This window comes from Heterodontus francisci, chromosome 2 (assembly GCF_036365525.1).
Source record: "Heterodontus francisci isolate sHetFra1 chromosome 2, sHetFra1.hap1, whole genome shotgun sequence".
Taxonomy (NCBI): domain Eukaryota; kingdom Metazoa; phylum Chordata; class Chondrichthyes; order Heterodontiformes; family Heterodontidae; genus Heterodontus; species Heterodontus francisci.
The window spans coordinates 175,666,889-175,683,723 of record NC_090372.1 but is presented as its reverse complement, the minus strand read 5'-3'; the positions used below and the strand labels follow the sequence as shown (position 1 = coordinate 175,683,723).

At 40.8% G+C, this 16,835-nt stretch overlaps 1 protein-coding gene across 4 annotated transcripts in view; it reads right to left on the bottom strand.

The window, feature by feature from the left end:
• Positions 1 to 16,835, bottom strand: part of acbd5a (acyl-CoA binding domain containing 5a) — a 123,299-nt gene that overhangs the window by 66,389 nt on the left and 40,075 nt on the right. For all 4 annotated transcript variants that reach the window (XR_010969134.1, XR_010969135.1, XM_068014042.1 and 1 more), the window contains 2 exons: positions 9,113 to 9,230; positions 2,983 to 3,114 (listed from right to left, as the gene is read on the bottom strand). Coding sequence is in view for 2 of the 4 variants with exons in the window: in XM_068014042.1 (XP_067870143.1) it covers positions 2,983 to 3,114; positions 9,113 to 9,230 (250 nt within the window). In the remaining 2 variants the exon portion in view is untranslated. The remainder of the gene's footprint in view (positions 1 to 2,982; positions 3,115 to 9,112; positions 9,231 to 16,835) is intronic.

The following is a 16,835-nucleotide window of genomic DNA, read 5'->3' as shown; positions in this document are numbered from 1 at the left end:
AGAAGAATGAGAGGCGATCTCATAGAAATTTACAAAATTCTTAAAGGGATAGACAGAGTAGATGCAGAAAGGATATTTCCCCCAGCTGTGGGGTCTAGAACCAGGGGACACAATCTCAGAACAAAGGGCAGCCATTTAGGACTGAGATGAGGAGGAAATTCTTCACTCGAAGGGCAGTGAATCTTTGGAATTCTCTGCCCCAGAGGGTGGTGAAAGCTGAATCACCGAATAAGTTCAAGTCAGAAATCAATAGATTTCTAGTTGTTAACGACATCACGGGATATGGGGATAGTGTGGGAATATGGCGTAGAGGTAGAGCATCAGTCATGATCTCGAATGGCAGAGCAGGCTCGAAAGGCTGAATGGCCTACTCCTGTTCCTATGTTCCTAAAACTAAAAGCATGTGGAATTGAAAGAAAGCTCATGTCATGGGTTGGTAATTATTTGGGAGGTAGGAGGAAAAAAGTAGCGACAAAAAGAACCTTCTCTGATTGGCAAGATGTGATGTGGCGTTCCTTGAAGATGTGCGCTGTGGCTTCAGCATTTTGCTATATCATAAATAATAAAAGACATGAATTACTGACAGATGAAGGACTGGGAGAGTTTTATATTCAAGTTTGCAGGTGACTAAATTAGGAGGACATTGTATGGATGAGAGCAGGAAGTTACAAAAGGGACATAGACTAAGTGAGGAAAACTATAGCAGATGGAGTTCAATGGAGGGGGTGGGAAGAATAAGAGGTTATCTTAAATGATGAGAGACTAGGAGTTGTCATGCAGCAAAGGGATTTATGTGTCCTTCTGCACAAATCACTAAAATGTTAGTGCACTGGCATAAAAAGTAATTAAAAAGGCTAATAAAATTTTGGCCTTTAATGCAAGATGAATGAAATTCAAAAGTGAAGAAATAATGCTCGAATTATAGAGTCTGGTTAGACCCCCATGTGGAGTACTGTATTCAGTTCAGCACAGAATCTGAGAAAAAAATATTGGCTGAGATAGGAGCAAAGCACAAATTCACCAGAATGATACCAGGTCTTAAAGGGGTAAATTATGAGGATAGGTTGCATAAACTTGGCTTGTATCCCTTTAAATTTAGAAGATTGCAGATTTTATCTAATTAAGCTAGTTTAAAATGATAAAGGGATTCAATAGAGTAGATACAGAGAAATTGTTTCCTTTGATAGGGAAATCCAGAAAAAGACGGCATAATCTTAAAATTAGAGCTGGGGCATTTAGGAGTGAAATCAGGAAGCAGTTATTCAGACAAAGGGTAATGAAAATCTGGTACTCATGTCCTTGAATGGCTGTGGATGCAGAGGCAATTAAAATTTACAAGAGTAAGGGTATCAAAGGATATGAAATAAAAAGGTAAGCAAATGGAGTTGAGGTACTCAGCAGCCATAATCTAACTGAATGGCCTATCCCTGTTCCTATATAATACCTGGGAGATAGTGTAATCTGCTTTTAGTTTAGAGACGAAGAAAGTTAATATGAGTCACTCTTCCCACTTGTACTCTTGACTCAACAGTGTCTTTCCTATGAGTGAAATAAAAAGATTAGCATGCTCAACACCATTTAAAGATTTTAATTGGAAGATTTATATATTTTAATAAATTCTGGGGAATACCACAACAGTTTTTTTAAAAACGGAACCAAACTACTCCATCATATTACTTGCTTTTCTCTTTATTTACTGCAATTCCTTTCAGCTGTTTCCGATTGCTTTAGTCAGAGAACTAAGTTCACTTAACAGAGCCATCCCATTTTTCCCCTGCTAAAGTTAAATAACTTAACTACAGACTCATCGTTCCTACATCAACCACACCCGATTGCTTCATTTCCATTTAGTAAAGAAACTGAAGTCATATAGAGGGAAAAACAGACAATCCTTAAATATCATTTAGCCACAACAGTAAGCAGGAAAAAAAACATGCCATCAAGTACTGAAATCACAAATAAGCCTCGCCAAAGGATTAAGAACAGCTGATGGAAGGACATAATTAAATGGAAAGAGAGTGTAATTGAATGGAATAAATGTTACAACTGGTGCTTAGTTCCCTTTTAATGGGAAACAGGTGTTGTAACAGCAGAATTATCCATTTCCTGAAAATATTATCAATCATTTTCACAGATTGACTTTCATATTACAGTTATAGATCTGTATTCAAGTCTCTAGCATAAGTGATGGAGATTCTAGTAATTCACAATTCAATTGAAGGAATATACATGAGGATGCATTATAAAAACATGTTGGATGCAGTTACAATAGAAAAAGCAGTTAAATCCCAAGCCCCAGCATTTAAAGTTCCATGGTAAATCAACTGCTTATGAAATGGACATTAGTGCTACTTTAACTGGCTGTTGTAGGTAACCAATATTCTATAGAATTCCATTCTGCAATTCATAATTTCACTTAAATCGCTTGCTGGGATCAGCCATCAGGACAGCTGTAGCATACTGGGATAAAATCAGCCATAGCTGTAGAGTAGCTATGCAAAGCTGATCCTGCCAGTATGTTACAGTTTGCACCACAGCTGATGTGAGCAAGTTAAAACCTGTAAGCTGGAATGGCAAAAAAGTGGCAGAGACAGCTGCTTCAAACAGATGAAATCCAATGCACAAATAAGGTGGTTACAAACAGTTTGTAGAGTACTTTATTACATAATAGCTCAAGCTTCCAAAATATTGTCAAGACACTTAATAGGACAAGTTTCCAAGCAAGCAGATCAAGCAGCAGATCCTTACTAGGACAGTAAACTTCCACACTGATCTACAGCTTCTAAAAGTATGCTGATGTGGATCATGTTTGCAAACCAGATCATTCATACAGGTTAATTCAATCTCCATTACTTAAAAAAATGCTAAATAATTCATGCATTTTGAAACACAATGTATTTCAAATGTTGGGGTAGCTTTAATTACAGAATACCATAGTAGGATGATTGAGAAAACTACCATCAGAAAATCTACCATATTTACCTGTACCACCATCATCATCTGTTATATCATCATCATCCTCCTCCTGTTCAGATTCTGCACCGCTATCATTGCCTTCAACTTTTCCATTCATTTTGCTGCAGTTCTTGGTTGAGCTGAGAACATTACCAAGATCTGGATATTTAAAAAACAGAAAAGTTGTTTGAAGTATCAGCTAAATTTATCAAGTATAGAATGAGAAAAGGTCATTCATCCCATAAAAACATTCTATCTCTAGATTATATAAATTAGTGTATCCAAAAGATTTTTAAAAATCAAGCAAACTGCAATTGTTGGAAATCTTGTATAATCTAACAATTATCTACAGTAAATGCCATCTGCTACTCCTTTGGTTATCCACTTAATTAGTTCAAGATTCTTGGAATGCTATTAATCTTCACTGGCTCAGTGTTGGAGTCTCGCCTCTGAGTTACAAAGTTGTGGATTCAAGCCCCAGTCCTGGACTTCAACACATAAATCATGTCTGACACTTCAATGCCTTGCTAAGGGAGTGCTGCACTAAAGACCTGCTCAGGTCAGGGGAAAAAAAACCCGACCCGAACCCGACAGAACCACATCGGACCCGAGCCCAACCCGGCCCGAGTCCTTCCAATTTTTCCCGCGCCCGACCCGACCCCCGGAATGTTCCCTTTACCTACTTTGTGACTCAGAATCTGCAGGAAGCTGCAGCATGAGCGTGATGACATCATAGAGACACTCACTGTGCAGACTCAAGAGTTTCGTTCCTTGATGTCCCAGACACCCAGCTCAGGTAGGTTTTTTACTTTTAACACTTACCAGCAATACTTACTTTGTGTCCCAGCCCAAGCCCGAAAGCCGGACCCGGAAGAGCAAGCCGACCCAAACCCGACAACATGTCATCAGGTCCCATCGGGTTCGGGTCAGGTAGCAGGCCTTTATGCTGCACTGTTGGCCTTGGTTTTCACACTGCATCCATGTCTGCCCTCCCAGATGGACATAAAAGATCCCATAGCACTATTTGAAGAGGAGGAAGAGATTTCCCCAGGTATCTTGGCTAATATTTATCTCTCAATCAACACCACCGAAAAAAATAATCTAGTTATTTTGTTATGGCTGCTTATATGCAAATTCACTGCTGTAGTTCCCGACATTACAACAGTTCACTTTAACACTTCAAAAATGCTTTATTGGCTGTAAAATGTTTTGGCATGTCCTGAGATTGTGAAGCGTGGTGTATAATGCAACTACTACTTCTATTGGTCAGCAGGCCATGTAAGTTATTTGCAAATTTCAGAACATTAGAATTGTCTCCTTTACACTGTTTCACAATGTGAACTGCAAAAGTGTCTTTCTTAATCTAATTCCTGGTAGGAGGTGGAGAAATGAAGAGAAGGAAATTCAGGGCCTCGGATCCAGATGACCCAAGATGAGCTAACAATGGTGAAGCAAACGGAGTGGCAGTTTCATAAGAAAGTGGAGTTGTGGAAATGTAGAGTTTTCAGAAAGTTTTAGGACTGGAAATGTTACAGCGATAGAGTTCCATCGTTGAACACATGGACAGATTTTTGCTGTCTCAGAGAATCAAGGGATATGGGGAGCAGGCGGGCAAGTGGAGTTGAAGCCATGATCATATTGAATGGTGGAGCAAGCTTGACGGCCCTAATGGTCTACTCCTGCTCCTATTTTCTTAGAAGGGAGAGGTCATGAAGGGTTTTGAACAGAAGGATGTAAATTTTAAATTTGTGCTGTTGGGGGACTGGTTGCCAATGAAGCTCAGTGAGCACAAGGATGACGGTGAGCAGGATTATTGCGGGATAAGATACTGGCAGCAGAGTTCTGAATAAGCTGAAATTTATGGAAGACTGTCCAGGAGAGCGGTGCAGTAGTCAAGTCTGAAGGTGACAAAGCCATGGGTGAGGGGAGCGGCAGCAGACGCATTCAGGCAAGGGAAGAGACGGGCAATACCAGTGAGGTGGTCTTTGTGATGAAGTGAGGATATGGGGTCAGAAGCTCAGCTAGAAAAAATAGGATGTCAATGTTGCAAAATGTCTGATTGAGCTGGGGCCAGTGGCAGGGGAGTGGCCTGTAATTGGTGGAAAGGGTGGTGCTTGTAGCAATGACTGGAAATCTTCTCGATGTTTAATTATCGGAAATTGTGGCTCATCTAGGACTGCATGTCAGACAAGCAGGCTGACAACACAGAGGCAGTGTGGGGGACGGTCGAGAAAAGTTTGAGCTGGTTATCATCAGTGCATAAGTGGAAGCTGACCCTGGGTCTTCGGATGATCAGGAAAGCATGTAGATGAGGAAGGGGAGTGCTCAAGGACAGATCCTTGGGGGAGTCCAGAGGTAACAGTGTGGGGAAGAAAAGAGAGATTATTACTGGAGATGCTCCAATTTAATTACTCTTCTGTGTTAATATTTTCGTTTGCCTTCTCAAAATGAAAAATAATGAAGATTACATTTTAATATTACCACAATCAGTTTTCTGCAAACTGGGGTGGATACACAATTTTGTTGGAGCAAAGTCCTGAATCTCCACAACTACTTTTTGTAATGTTTCTTTAAAGTCCACATTTGTTTGCAGCTCATTCATGCAACAGGTCAACTTAGTAAAGCAAAAACAAAAATTAGTAATTCTTAAAACATATTACAATTTTTTGTGTCCATCTGACATTATTTGCTTCACTCACCCCCTCTCTTCACCTCTCCCCCTTCTCTAGCTCAGTCTCATTTTCTTGTTCTTTTTCTTTCTCCCTCTTACTTTTCTGGTTCACATTCTCCTTTTTTGCTTCGTTGTCTCCAGGTCCACTTTTTTTTTTGTTTTTCTCACTCTACACTTCTCTTTTTGGGGTCTCTCAATCCTGGTTTTCTGGTTCTCTTTCTGCCCCCTCCCATCCTGGTTCACTCTCTCTTGCTTTACAGGTTCATGTTCTCCTTTTCTGGATTTTTTTCCCCCAGCCTGTCCCCACACGCCAAGCCCCTCCCCCTTGCCCCACCTCCCTTTGGCCATGATCACAGAACAACTACTGATGGAGAATGTCATTTAGTCCATCTTCTTTCAGTTGCTTCAGGATCTAGTTATGTTTTCAAAGATCTCTTGATTTTCATGGATTCCATTTCATACACTGAATAAGTGTACATGTGAAGGAGAACTTCCCGATAGCAGATCTAAATTTACCTTTTGCTAGTTTAAAACAGTTTCCTTTTGTCCTACTTTTGCAATTTAACTCAATGTGATATTTCAGATTTACCATTTCCTGAAATATATCTTGTATACCTCTACAAAATCAAGTCACAGTTACCTACATTCAAGGCCACAAAGTTCAAGTTGTTCCCCCTCTCAGTTCCACTTTGGCGTTCTGAGTCCCCACTGGTATTCTTCCTCTCTCAGTTTAGACTTTCTTTATAGTTGTCTTCTTCTTAATCTCCTTCCCCTTTTTGGTTCACTCTCTCTCTCGCCACAGCCCCATTAATGTTCTCTCTCCCCCTCTTTTTCTAGTTTACGCTCTCTATTTCTCTACTTTTTCCTCACTTTGCTCCTCTTCGGATCTCTGTACAGAGACTACAAGGCAGAAACATAGCAGGCCATTGAAGGAGTGCCAAGGACAGGCAAGAGTGCAGCAGATTGCTGAAGCCTGAGAAATGGAAGGAAATGAGCCTGAGCCAGGGTCACTTCATGTGCAAGGAGTGCAGCAGCAGCTGAACTTTACAAAGGTGCAAATGGCATGGGCAACTAAAAAATATATACTTGAAGCAATTCACCATCATATCCCACTAGTTAGTTAGCCCTCTGTTCAAGAGAGATATACAGCATACTACATAGTGAAGTGAATGCAGCATCACAATATCTGCAAAAAAGGACTACTGCAATCCTTTCAGTACTCTCCAGAACAAATACTCTGACACTGGTCCTTACAATGCCAAAGGGGTTCAGGAGGGAATACTGCTAGGTATCTGCTTAATCCTGCATTAGCATGGGAGCCATGTGATTATGTACAAGCTCTGGTGCATGTGGGCAGAGAATAATAAGGGTGACTTCTGAAGACTGGCCAGGCCAGGCCACGCTGATTGTATTTCAACATTTGCTGACCAGACTCAACAACGCTAACACTAACATTAGTATGTATGGTATTTTGCGCTAAAAGTACTTTGTCTAGTCTTTCCTTTTCTGCTAAGTGTAAAGTGTCTCAAATGTAATTTGATATTGAGAGTATTAAATTTAAGGGCTAATGATGCTGACATGGGGGCTTTTTGTAATAATTAAACTCAGCTAACACCAGCCTTGGGACTTTTATTATGTTAACTGCGCTATATAAGTCATTGTTGATATTTCTTACTCTGCACAATCATATCACACTAGAAGCCGCTGTAAACATTTCAGTTTAAGTTTGATCAATTGACATACATACATGCAAAGAACCTAGAATGCCCATTTACTGTTTATAGGTTATATAAGTAAATTTTAATTGGAATTTTAGAAAAAGTAACGGTGGAGAAGTTAGTGAATAGAAGGTGAGATTCACAAGCCTTTAAAATCAGATAGGACTTTTTACCCTGATGTTTTATCCTGTTTTTGTATAGCAGGCTTACAAACAGTACTGTAACTAAGCAAATTACTGCCGATGGATCCAAATTGAAAATATCGTTAATAGGGCAGTGGCTACTGAGCAGTTGCAAATTGTCAACTCTATTGAACTTAAAACAGATTTTACATGTTGCCACAGTTTTAGCTTGAATTACAAACGTGCTGAAATAATAGAAGATGTTGCCACACAGCCTACAGCTTAAACTCCTTTGGCCTACTGCCAATTTGTTGAAAGTTTATTGCTAGAATAGGCCAAGAAAATAAATAGAGTAAAATGCATTTCTTTTGGGGTTTAAGACTTGATTGAATCTAGAAGAATTAGCTTTTGTTTTCTGCAAGTTGCAATTAGTCTTAATGGTCCATTTACCGAAGATTGCTACTGTAGCAAAAAAAGTGAAACAAATTAACACATTTTCCATTGCTCTGTAATTTGCACATCAGCCAGCCTCAAAGCCTCAACGTCATACTGAACTATGCAAATATGACATGACCTAAAGATCAACTCTGTATCAAATGACAGCTTTTCACAAAATAATGCCATTTCATTGTCTTTCAAGAAAAATACTGAAACTCATAAAATGCCCATCCAATACGTTAACGGCTCCCTCGGACATGTAGGTGACAGTTTTGGTGGTTTATTTTTTTTAGTAACCAACCAAGTCTCAGCATGTACTTTCAACATTAAAAGCTAAAGTAAAAGCATTCTACCAATCAAGAACAGTAATGCTTAGCAAACGTAGTTTTTAATTAATCCTTACCTTCAAGTGACTTAACCACTTTCTCCAATCGGCCTGCACAGTCAACGCAGGATGCAGAAAGTAGAACAGCAGGACACTTATTATTTAAACATATTTCAAGAAAATGATAAAACAGTGATAAAAGTAGGGAAGTTATGCTGAACCTTTATAAAGCTCTGGTTAGGCCCCAACTGGAGTATTGCGTCCAGTTCTGGTCATTACACTTCAGGAAGGATGTGAGGGTCCTTGAGAGGGTGCAGAGGAGATTTACCAGAATGATTCCAGGAATGGAGGATTTTAGTTACAAGATTAGGTTAGAAAAGCTGGATTTGTTCTCCTTAGAACAAAGGAGATTGAGGGGAGATCTAATAGAAGGGTACAAGATTATGACAGGCTTAGATGAGTTAGACAAGGAAAAACTGTTCCCATTAACAAATGGTACAAGGACTAGGGGACACAGAATGAAAGTTTTGGCTAAAAGATGCAAGGGGAATATGAGCAAGCACTTTTTCTTTCACACAGCAGGTGGTAATGACCTGGAACTCGCTGCCCACAAGGGTGGAGGAAGCGGAGATGGCCACCTGAAAGAAACAGTCTTGCAGGGCAATGGGGATTCAGCTGGGGAGTGGAACTGGCAGCATTGCTCTATAAAGAGCCGACATGGACTCGATAGGCTGAATGGCCATAAATGACCCTATGACTCAGATTTTTTTTTAAGCAGAATATAAATTGTTTTCAGGTTGAGTTAATGTGATCAACATAAATAGAGCTCAAAAAATTAAATAAAAATCATGGAAATGTTACATAACTTTCTGAAAGGTCTAACCTGATGAGATTGCATATGGCGATATTGGTTGTTTTTTGTCATCAACAAGTTCATAGAATGGACCAAGAACACGAAGCAGCTCCTCTACTTCCTCAGTCATAGGCATGGACTCAAGGATCTATAATGTGGAAAGCAGATAATTCATAAAGCTTCCATTCAACAACATGGAAGTGAGCTCTGTTCCTTGCCTAAATGAGGACACTCTGAATTAGTTCTAGAAAATTCCATTCACCAAGTTTGACATCAGGAATTGCAAGAAAATAGCTTAAAATTATGTGCCCTTTTCCCACAACATCCGATACCTATCAAATAGGCTTTTATTTAGGCCTGGTTGAAATCAGACATGCACAATGACATGGTTGAAATCAGGCATGCACAAGGATGGAAATAGGAGGTGCCAATGCACATCCTGAAAGCACATTATCATCCATCTACCTTCAAATATAGCTTTACAAGAAACAATTCATCTTATATTATTGCAATGTGGGAAATTGCCCAGGTATGTCCTGTACACAAAAAGGACAAATCCAACTTGGTTAATTACTGCCCCATCAGCCTACTCTGGATCTTCAGTAAAGTGACGGAAGGTGTTGTCAACAGTGCTATAAGTGGCACATGTTTAGCAATAATCTGCTCAATGACGCTCAGTTTAGATTATGCCACAGCCACTCAGCACCTGACCTCATTACAGCCTTGATTCAAACATGGAATAAAGAACTGAACTCCAAAGGTGAGGTGAGAATGATTGCCCTTGACAGCAAAGCAGCATTTGACTGAATATGGCATCAATGAACCCGACCAAAACTGGAGTCAATGGGAATCGGGGGGAAACTCTCCGCTGGTCGGAATCGTATCTGGCACAAAGGAAGATGGTTATGGTTGTTGGAGGTCAATCATCTCAGCTCCAGGACATCACTGCAGGAGTTTCTCAGGGTAGTATCTTAGGCCCAACCATCTTCAGCTGCTTCATCAATGACTTCTTCAATCATAAAGGTCAGAAGTGGGGATATTCGCTGATGATTGCACCATTCGTGACTCCTTAGATAATGAAACAGTCCGTGTAGAAATGCAGCAAGACCTGGACAATATCCAGGCTTGGGCTGATAAGTGGCAAGTAACATTCACGCCACACAAGTGCCAGGCAATGAGCATCTCCAATAAGAAAGAATCTAACCATCTCCCCTTGACATTCAACAGCATTATCATTGCTGTATCCCCCACTATCAACATCCTGGGGGTTACCACTAACCAGAAACTGAACTGGACCAGCCATCTAAATACTGTGGCTACAAGAGCTGGTCAGAGGCTGGAAATTCTGCAGCGAGTAACTCACCTCCTGACTCCCCAAAGCCTGTCCACCATCTACAAGGCACAAGTCAGGAGTGTGATAGAATACTCTCCATTTGCCTGGATGGGTGCAGCTCCAACAATACTCAAGAAGCGCGACACCATCCAGGACAAAGCAGCCCGCTTGATTAGCACCCCAACCACAGACATTCACTCCCTCTACCACCGACACACAATGGCAGCAGTGTGCACCATCTATAAGATACACTGCAGAAACTCACCAAGACTCATTCGACAGCACCTTCCAAACCCATGGCCTCTACCACCTAAAAGGACAAGGGCAGCAAATGCATGGGAACACCACCACCTGCAATTCCCCTCCAAGCTACACACCATCCTGACTTGGAACTATATCGCTGTTTCTTGACTGTTGCTGGGTCAAAATCCTGGAATTCAATTCCTAACAGCACTCTGGGTGTACCTACCCCACATAGACTGTAGTGGTTCAAGACGGCTGCTCACCACCACCTTCTCAAGGGCAATTAGGGATGGGTAATAAATGCTGTCCAAGCTAGCGATGCCCACATCCCATGAACAAATGATGAAATAAATTTTCATTGATAGCACAATTCTAGAAATAAATCATATTAATCCAAGTTCTGTAATTCACACATTAGAAGAGTCTTCCGAAAGAATTAATCCTAGTAACTAACAACAATTGTTGAAATACTCTGTAAATCTGCATTTTTTAAATAGTAAAAGATTAATTTTAAATAAAAAATTGCAGACTCTTATACTTTATTATCCTTCCACTGATAGGATTAAAGATTGATTTATAGAAACAAGTATAATAATCAACACAACACCAAAAATAAATTAAAAGCAAAATACTGCGGATGCTGGAAATCTGAAACAAAAACAAGAAATGCTGGAATCATTCAGCAGGTCTGGCAGCATCTGTGGAAAGAGAAGCAGAGTTAACGTTTCGGGTCAGTGACCCTTCTTCGGAAGAAGGTTCCGAAGAAGGGTCACTGACCCGAAACGTTAACTCTGCTTCTCTTTCCACAGATGCTGCCAGACCCACCAAAAATAAATTAATGGTTATTCATCGCATTACTGTTTATGGAACCTTGCTATGCAATTACAATAACTTGCATTTACATAATACCTTTAACGTAGGAACATCTCCCAAGGAGCTTCAAAGGAGCATTATCAAATAAAATTGGACACCAGATCACACAAGGAGATATCAAGACAGGTGATCTAAAGCTTGGTCAACGACGTAGGTTTTATGAAGCATCTTAAACGAGGAAAGAGAGGTGAAGATGCAGAGAGGGCAGCCAATAGTAGAGCAGTTAATATCGGGGATGCTCAAGAGGCCACAGTGGGCGAAGTGCAGAGATCAGGGGTGGTGGTAGGACTGGAGGAGACTACAGAAATAGGGAGGGACAAAGTCATGGAAGAATTTGAAAACAAGGCTTAAAATTTAAACAAAAAGAGGCATCAGAAGCAAAAGTAGGTCAGCCAGCGCAAAAATGGGACTTGGTGTGACTTAGGACAAAGAACAATTTTGAATGGGTTCAAATTAACAGAAGGTGCAAGATGAGGCCATCAGGCTAGCATTGGAGTCAACAAAGGTATGGACGAGGGCTTCAGCAGCAGATCACCCGAGGCAGGGTGAAGACAGGTGAAGTTACGAAAGTGGAAGTAGGCAATCAATCAACCTGTGGTGGAGAGGATATGGGGTCTGAAGCTCAGCACAGGCTCAAGTAGGATGTCACAGTTGTAAACGGTTTGGTTCAGCTTCAGACAGTGGCTAAGGAAAGGTATGGAGTTGGTGCTGGTGCATAGAATAGTCGTGCACCACATAACAGCAACAACCGCCCAATACAACTGAATTATGTTGATGTTTTGAGATGTTTCCCCAGAGACACAGCAAGTCATTAAATAGACACTTTGTTGTTAACAGGCTTCAAATGATTTAAGGGATTAAATAACAATTGAAATGGGGGTGAGGGGGAAGGAACAGAAGTAAAGATCCTTTGTCTCTAGCTTGTATCAGCGGGTGTTGTTGCTGCTAGCTCCCAACTGCAAGGTTTACGCAACAGCAGCAATCTTAATGTAAAATCTGCCAGATTTGCTAAGGATGGCATATTAGAATAGGAAAACTGGATGTTCCAAGGGTTACTGTCATGTTTCAGAGATTTATACAAACTGAGCACATGAATGAAATTTAATATTGGTCCCAATGTTAAACATGTCACTGATTACCCAAAAATAGATATCCAACAACAAGGAGCTGCAAAAGGATAGAGATGTTTTAAATCAAGTCATTGTCAACATGAATTGCAATACTTCCCATGTCACATAGAATGATAGGGTGATGGCTAGATCTACGGAGTCTAGAACAGAATGTAAAACACGAGCTGGACTTCACTTGAGAATAACATGTCCATTTCTGGTTACTGAATTTACAAAAGGTCAGATGCATCAAAAAAGATTCAAAGAACAATTTTGATTGAGTATTACATCAAGTTTAAATAAAATGCTGAGGCATCTTAACTTATTTCTGCTGGGCACAAAAAGTGCAGGGACATTTAATTAATTTTTAATCATAGACTGAATGTGCAGTAGTTATTTGTGCTAAACCCCAAGAGAAGCAGGTTAGAAGTAGGCTATCAAAGAAAATCATAGAAATTTACAGCACGGAAGGAGGCCATTCGGCAAATCATGTCCACACCAGCTGACGAGTAGCCATCCAGCCTAATCCCACATTCCAGAGACCACTCTAAACCCCCTACCTCTTTCCCTAAGTCTATGCCCTTTGGTTTATGGACCCCTCAACCAAGGGGAATAGGGCCTTCTTATACCACTTTCCAGAATCCCCTCTAAACCTCCTACCTCTTTCCCTGAAGCTACACCCCCTGGTTATGGACCCCTCAACCCAAGGGAAATAGGGCCCTCCTACCTACTTTAGATTCCTCATTTTATACACTTCAAATTAGGTCTCCCCTCAGCCTCCTCTGTCCCAAAGAAAACAACCCTAGCATATCCAATCTTTCCTCATACCTAAAACTCTCCAGTCTAGGCAATATCCTCATACATCCCCTCTGTATCCTCTGTAATGCAATCACATCTTTCCTATAGTGCGGTGGCCAGAACTGCACACAGTACTCTGTTGTGGCTTAACTAGTGTTTTATATAGTTTCAGCATAACCTCCAAGCTCATATTCTGTGCCTCGACTAATACAGGCAATTGTCCTAGGCCCAAACATCTTCAGCTGCTTCGTCAATGACCTACGCTCCATTATAAGGTCAGAAGTGGGATGTTCGCTGATGAATGCACAATGCCCAGCACCGTTCGCAACTCCTCAGAAACTGAAACAGCACATGTCCACATGCAGCAAGACTGGGACAATATCCAGGCTTGGACTGATAAGTGGCAAGTAACATTAGCGTCACACAAGTGCTAGGCAACGACTATCTCAAATAAGAGAGAATCAACCATCTCCCCTTGACTTTCAATGGCACTACCATCGCTGAATCCCACACTAACAACATCCTGGGGTTTACCATTGACCAGAAACTGAACTGGACCAGCCACATAAATACTGTGGCTACAAGAGCAGGTCAGAGGCTGGAAATTCTGCAACGAGTAACTCACCTCCTGACTCCTCAATGCCTGTTCATCTACAAGGCACAAATCAGGAGTGTGATGGAATTATCTCCACTCCTTCGACAGCACCTTCCAAACCCACGACCTCTACCATCTAGTAGGACATGGCAAGCAGATGCAGGATAACACCACCACCTGCAAGTTCCCCTCCAAGCCATACACCATTGTGACTTGGAACGATATCACCATTCCTTCACTGTCACTGGGTCAAAATCCTGGAACTCCCTTCCTAACAGCACTATGCTGTACCTTTCCAACACGGACAGCAGCGGTTCAAGAAGGCAGCTCACCACCACCTTCTCAAGGGCAATTAGGGATGGGCAATAAATGCTGGCATCACATGAACAAAAAAAATTTTTTATCTACCTATCTTGCCACCTTTAGGGATCTGTGGACTTACACTCCAAGGTCCCTCTGTTCCTCTAAACTTCTAAGTTTCCTACCATTTCTTGTGTATTCTCTTGCCTGGTTAGCCTTCCCCAAATGCATTAACTCATACTTCTCCAGATTGAACTCCATTTGCCACTGTTCCACCCACCTGACTAGTCCATTAATATCTACCTTCATTATCAAACACACATCCAATTTTTCTATCATCTGCTAACTTCCTAACAAAACCCTCTACATTGAAGTCCAAACACTGATATATACCACAAAAAGCAAGGGAACTAGTGCTGAGCCCTAAGGAACCCCACTTGAAACAGCCTTCCAGTCACAAAAACACCCATCGACCATTACCCTTCTGGTCTCTGAACCAATTTTGGATTCAACTTGCCACTTTGTCTTGGATCCCATGGGCTTTTACTTTCATGACCAGTCTGCCATGTGGGATCTTATCAAAAGCCTTGCTATAATCCATATAGACTACATCAAATGCACTACCCTGATCAACCCTCCTTGTCAACTCCTCAAAAAATTCAATCATATTAGTCAGAAATCTGTGCCTTTCTAAATGAAGAGTTATCCTGTCTCTCAGAATTTTTTCCAATAATTTTCCACCACTGAGTTTAGGCTGACCGGCCTGTAATTAAAGAGAGAGAAAGGGATAGATCAAGTAAAAATTGGTACAATGTTAGTTGTCCTCCAGTCCTGTGGCACCACAACTGTAACCAAAGAGGATTGGAAAATGATGGTCAGAGCCTCCGCTATTTCTTCTCTTGCTTCCCGTAACAGCCTGGGATTCATTTCATCCGGGCCTGGAGATTTATCCCTTTCAAAGATGTTATACCCCTTAATATTTCCTCTCTCACTGTGTCAATTTTCCCTCTAATATTTCACACTTCTCCCTGATTGAAATGTCTGTATCTTCCCCCTCTCGTGAAAACAAATGCAAATATTAATTAAGAACCATACCAACGTGCTCCGCCTCCACACACAGGTTACACTTATGATCCCTAATAGGCCCCACTCTTTCTTTAGTTATCCTCTAGTTCTTTATATATTTATAAAATCTGAGTTTTCCTTGATTTTACTTGGCAATATTTTTCATGCCCTCTCTTTGCTTTCCTAAGTTCCTTTCTAATTTCACCCCTACACTTTTTACCCTATTTCTTGATTTTCAATGGAAGTTAATGTTTACATTCAGATCCATTGATGGTGATTCTATATTTGTTTTAATTCTTAAATCTGAATAATTGTCAACTAATTTTACTCAATAATCAAATTGCACATTGAAGTACAGTTGTGTACAGTTATAATATACCACTGCCTCCAGAACACTTTTCTATTCTGGGACTATAGGTAGGCTGAGCTGACAACCCACCTATGTGGGAAGGCAATTTAAATATTGATGACCTGTACAGGCCTGTCCCTGACAACAGCAGTAACGAATTCAACATTGCATCATTCTTAAGACCACATGTTTGCAGCTGCGAGAAAATGCATTTGTGCATGGACAGCTGTTACTGCAAGTCTTTGAATCTACCACACAAAATAAATAGGGCAAGTTCAACATGACCAGCATCATATTGTGGAATTCCATTCATTGGAAATACTGCAAAGAGCAACAGAAGGCGGCCATTCAGCCCATCACATCCATGCTGGCTCTTCAAGGAGCTATGCAGTTAGTCCCACTCCCCGGCTCGATTCCTCTAGCCCTGCAAGTCTATTTCGCTCAGGTGGCCATCCAACTTCCTCATGAAGTCGCTGATCGTCTCCGCAGACATCCAAAAAATGTACAACTTCATTACTAGAATCAAAGTTCTAAGAACAGATTGGCCCATTAAAGGATAAACTGGGTTAGACTACTATAAATGATAACAATGTGGTTGCAATATTTCAATGAATTCTTCACATCAGTTTCACAAAGGAGGATTGTGGGCAAGTTCCAGTCAGAAGGCCTTTACCAAAATTCTTCATGTGATACTAGGAAGGAAGCCTAAGGATCATGAAATAGTTGACAAATGGTCTGGACAGATTGAGAACTGGCTTGATATCAGAGGGTGATGATAAATAGAAAACCTTCTGCCTGGAAAAATGTAACCAGTGAAGTTCCATGGCGATCTATCAAAGGACCCTGGTTATTTCCAATATTTGCCTCCTTCTATGCCGTAAACGACTCTAGGGCTATTTGTTAATGATATGGAACAAATGGCTGTAGTAGTATTAGATTTTCTAACGATACAAAGCTCTGTGGGCAGCTAATGAGTAGAAAGGAGCTAGGACCAATTATATAGTTAAACTGAATATGGCAAATGGACTTTGATGTGTATATGCTTAGAGGAACTTGTAACAGTAAAAATATGTTGCATGAAATTTATT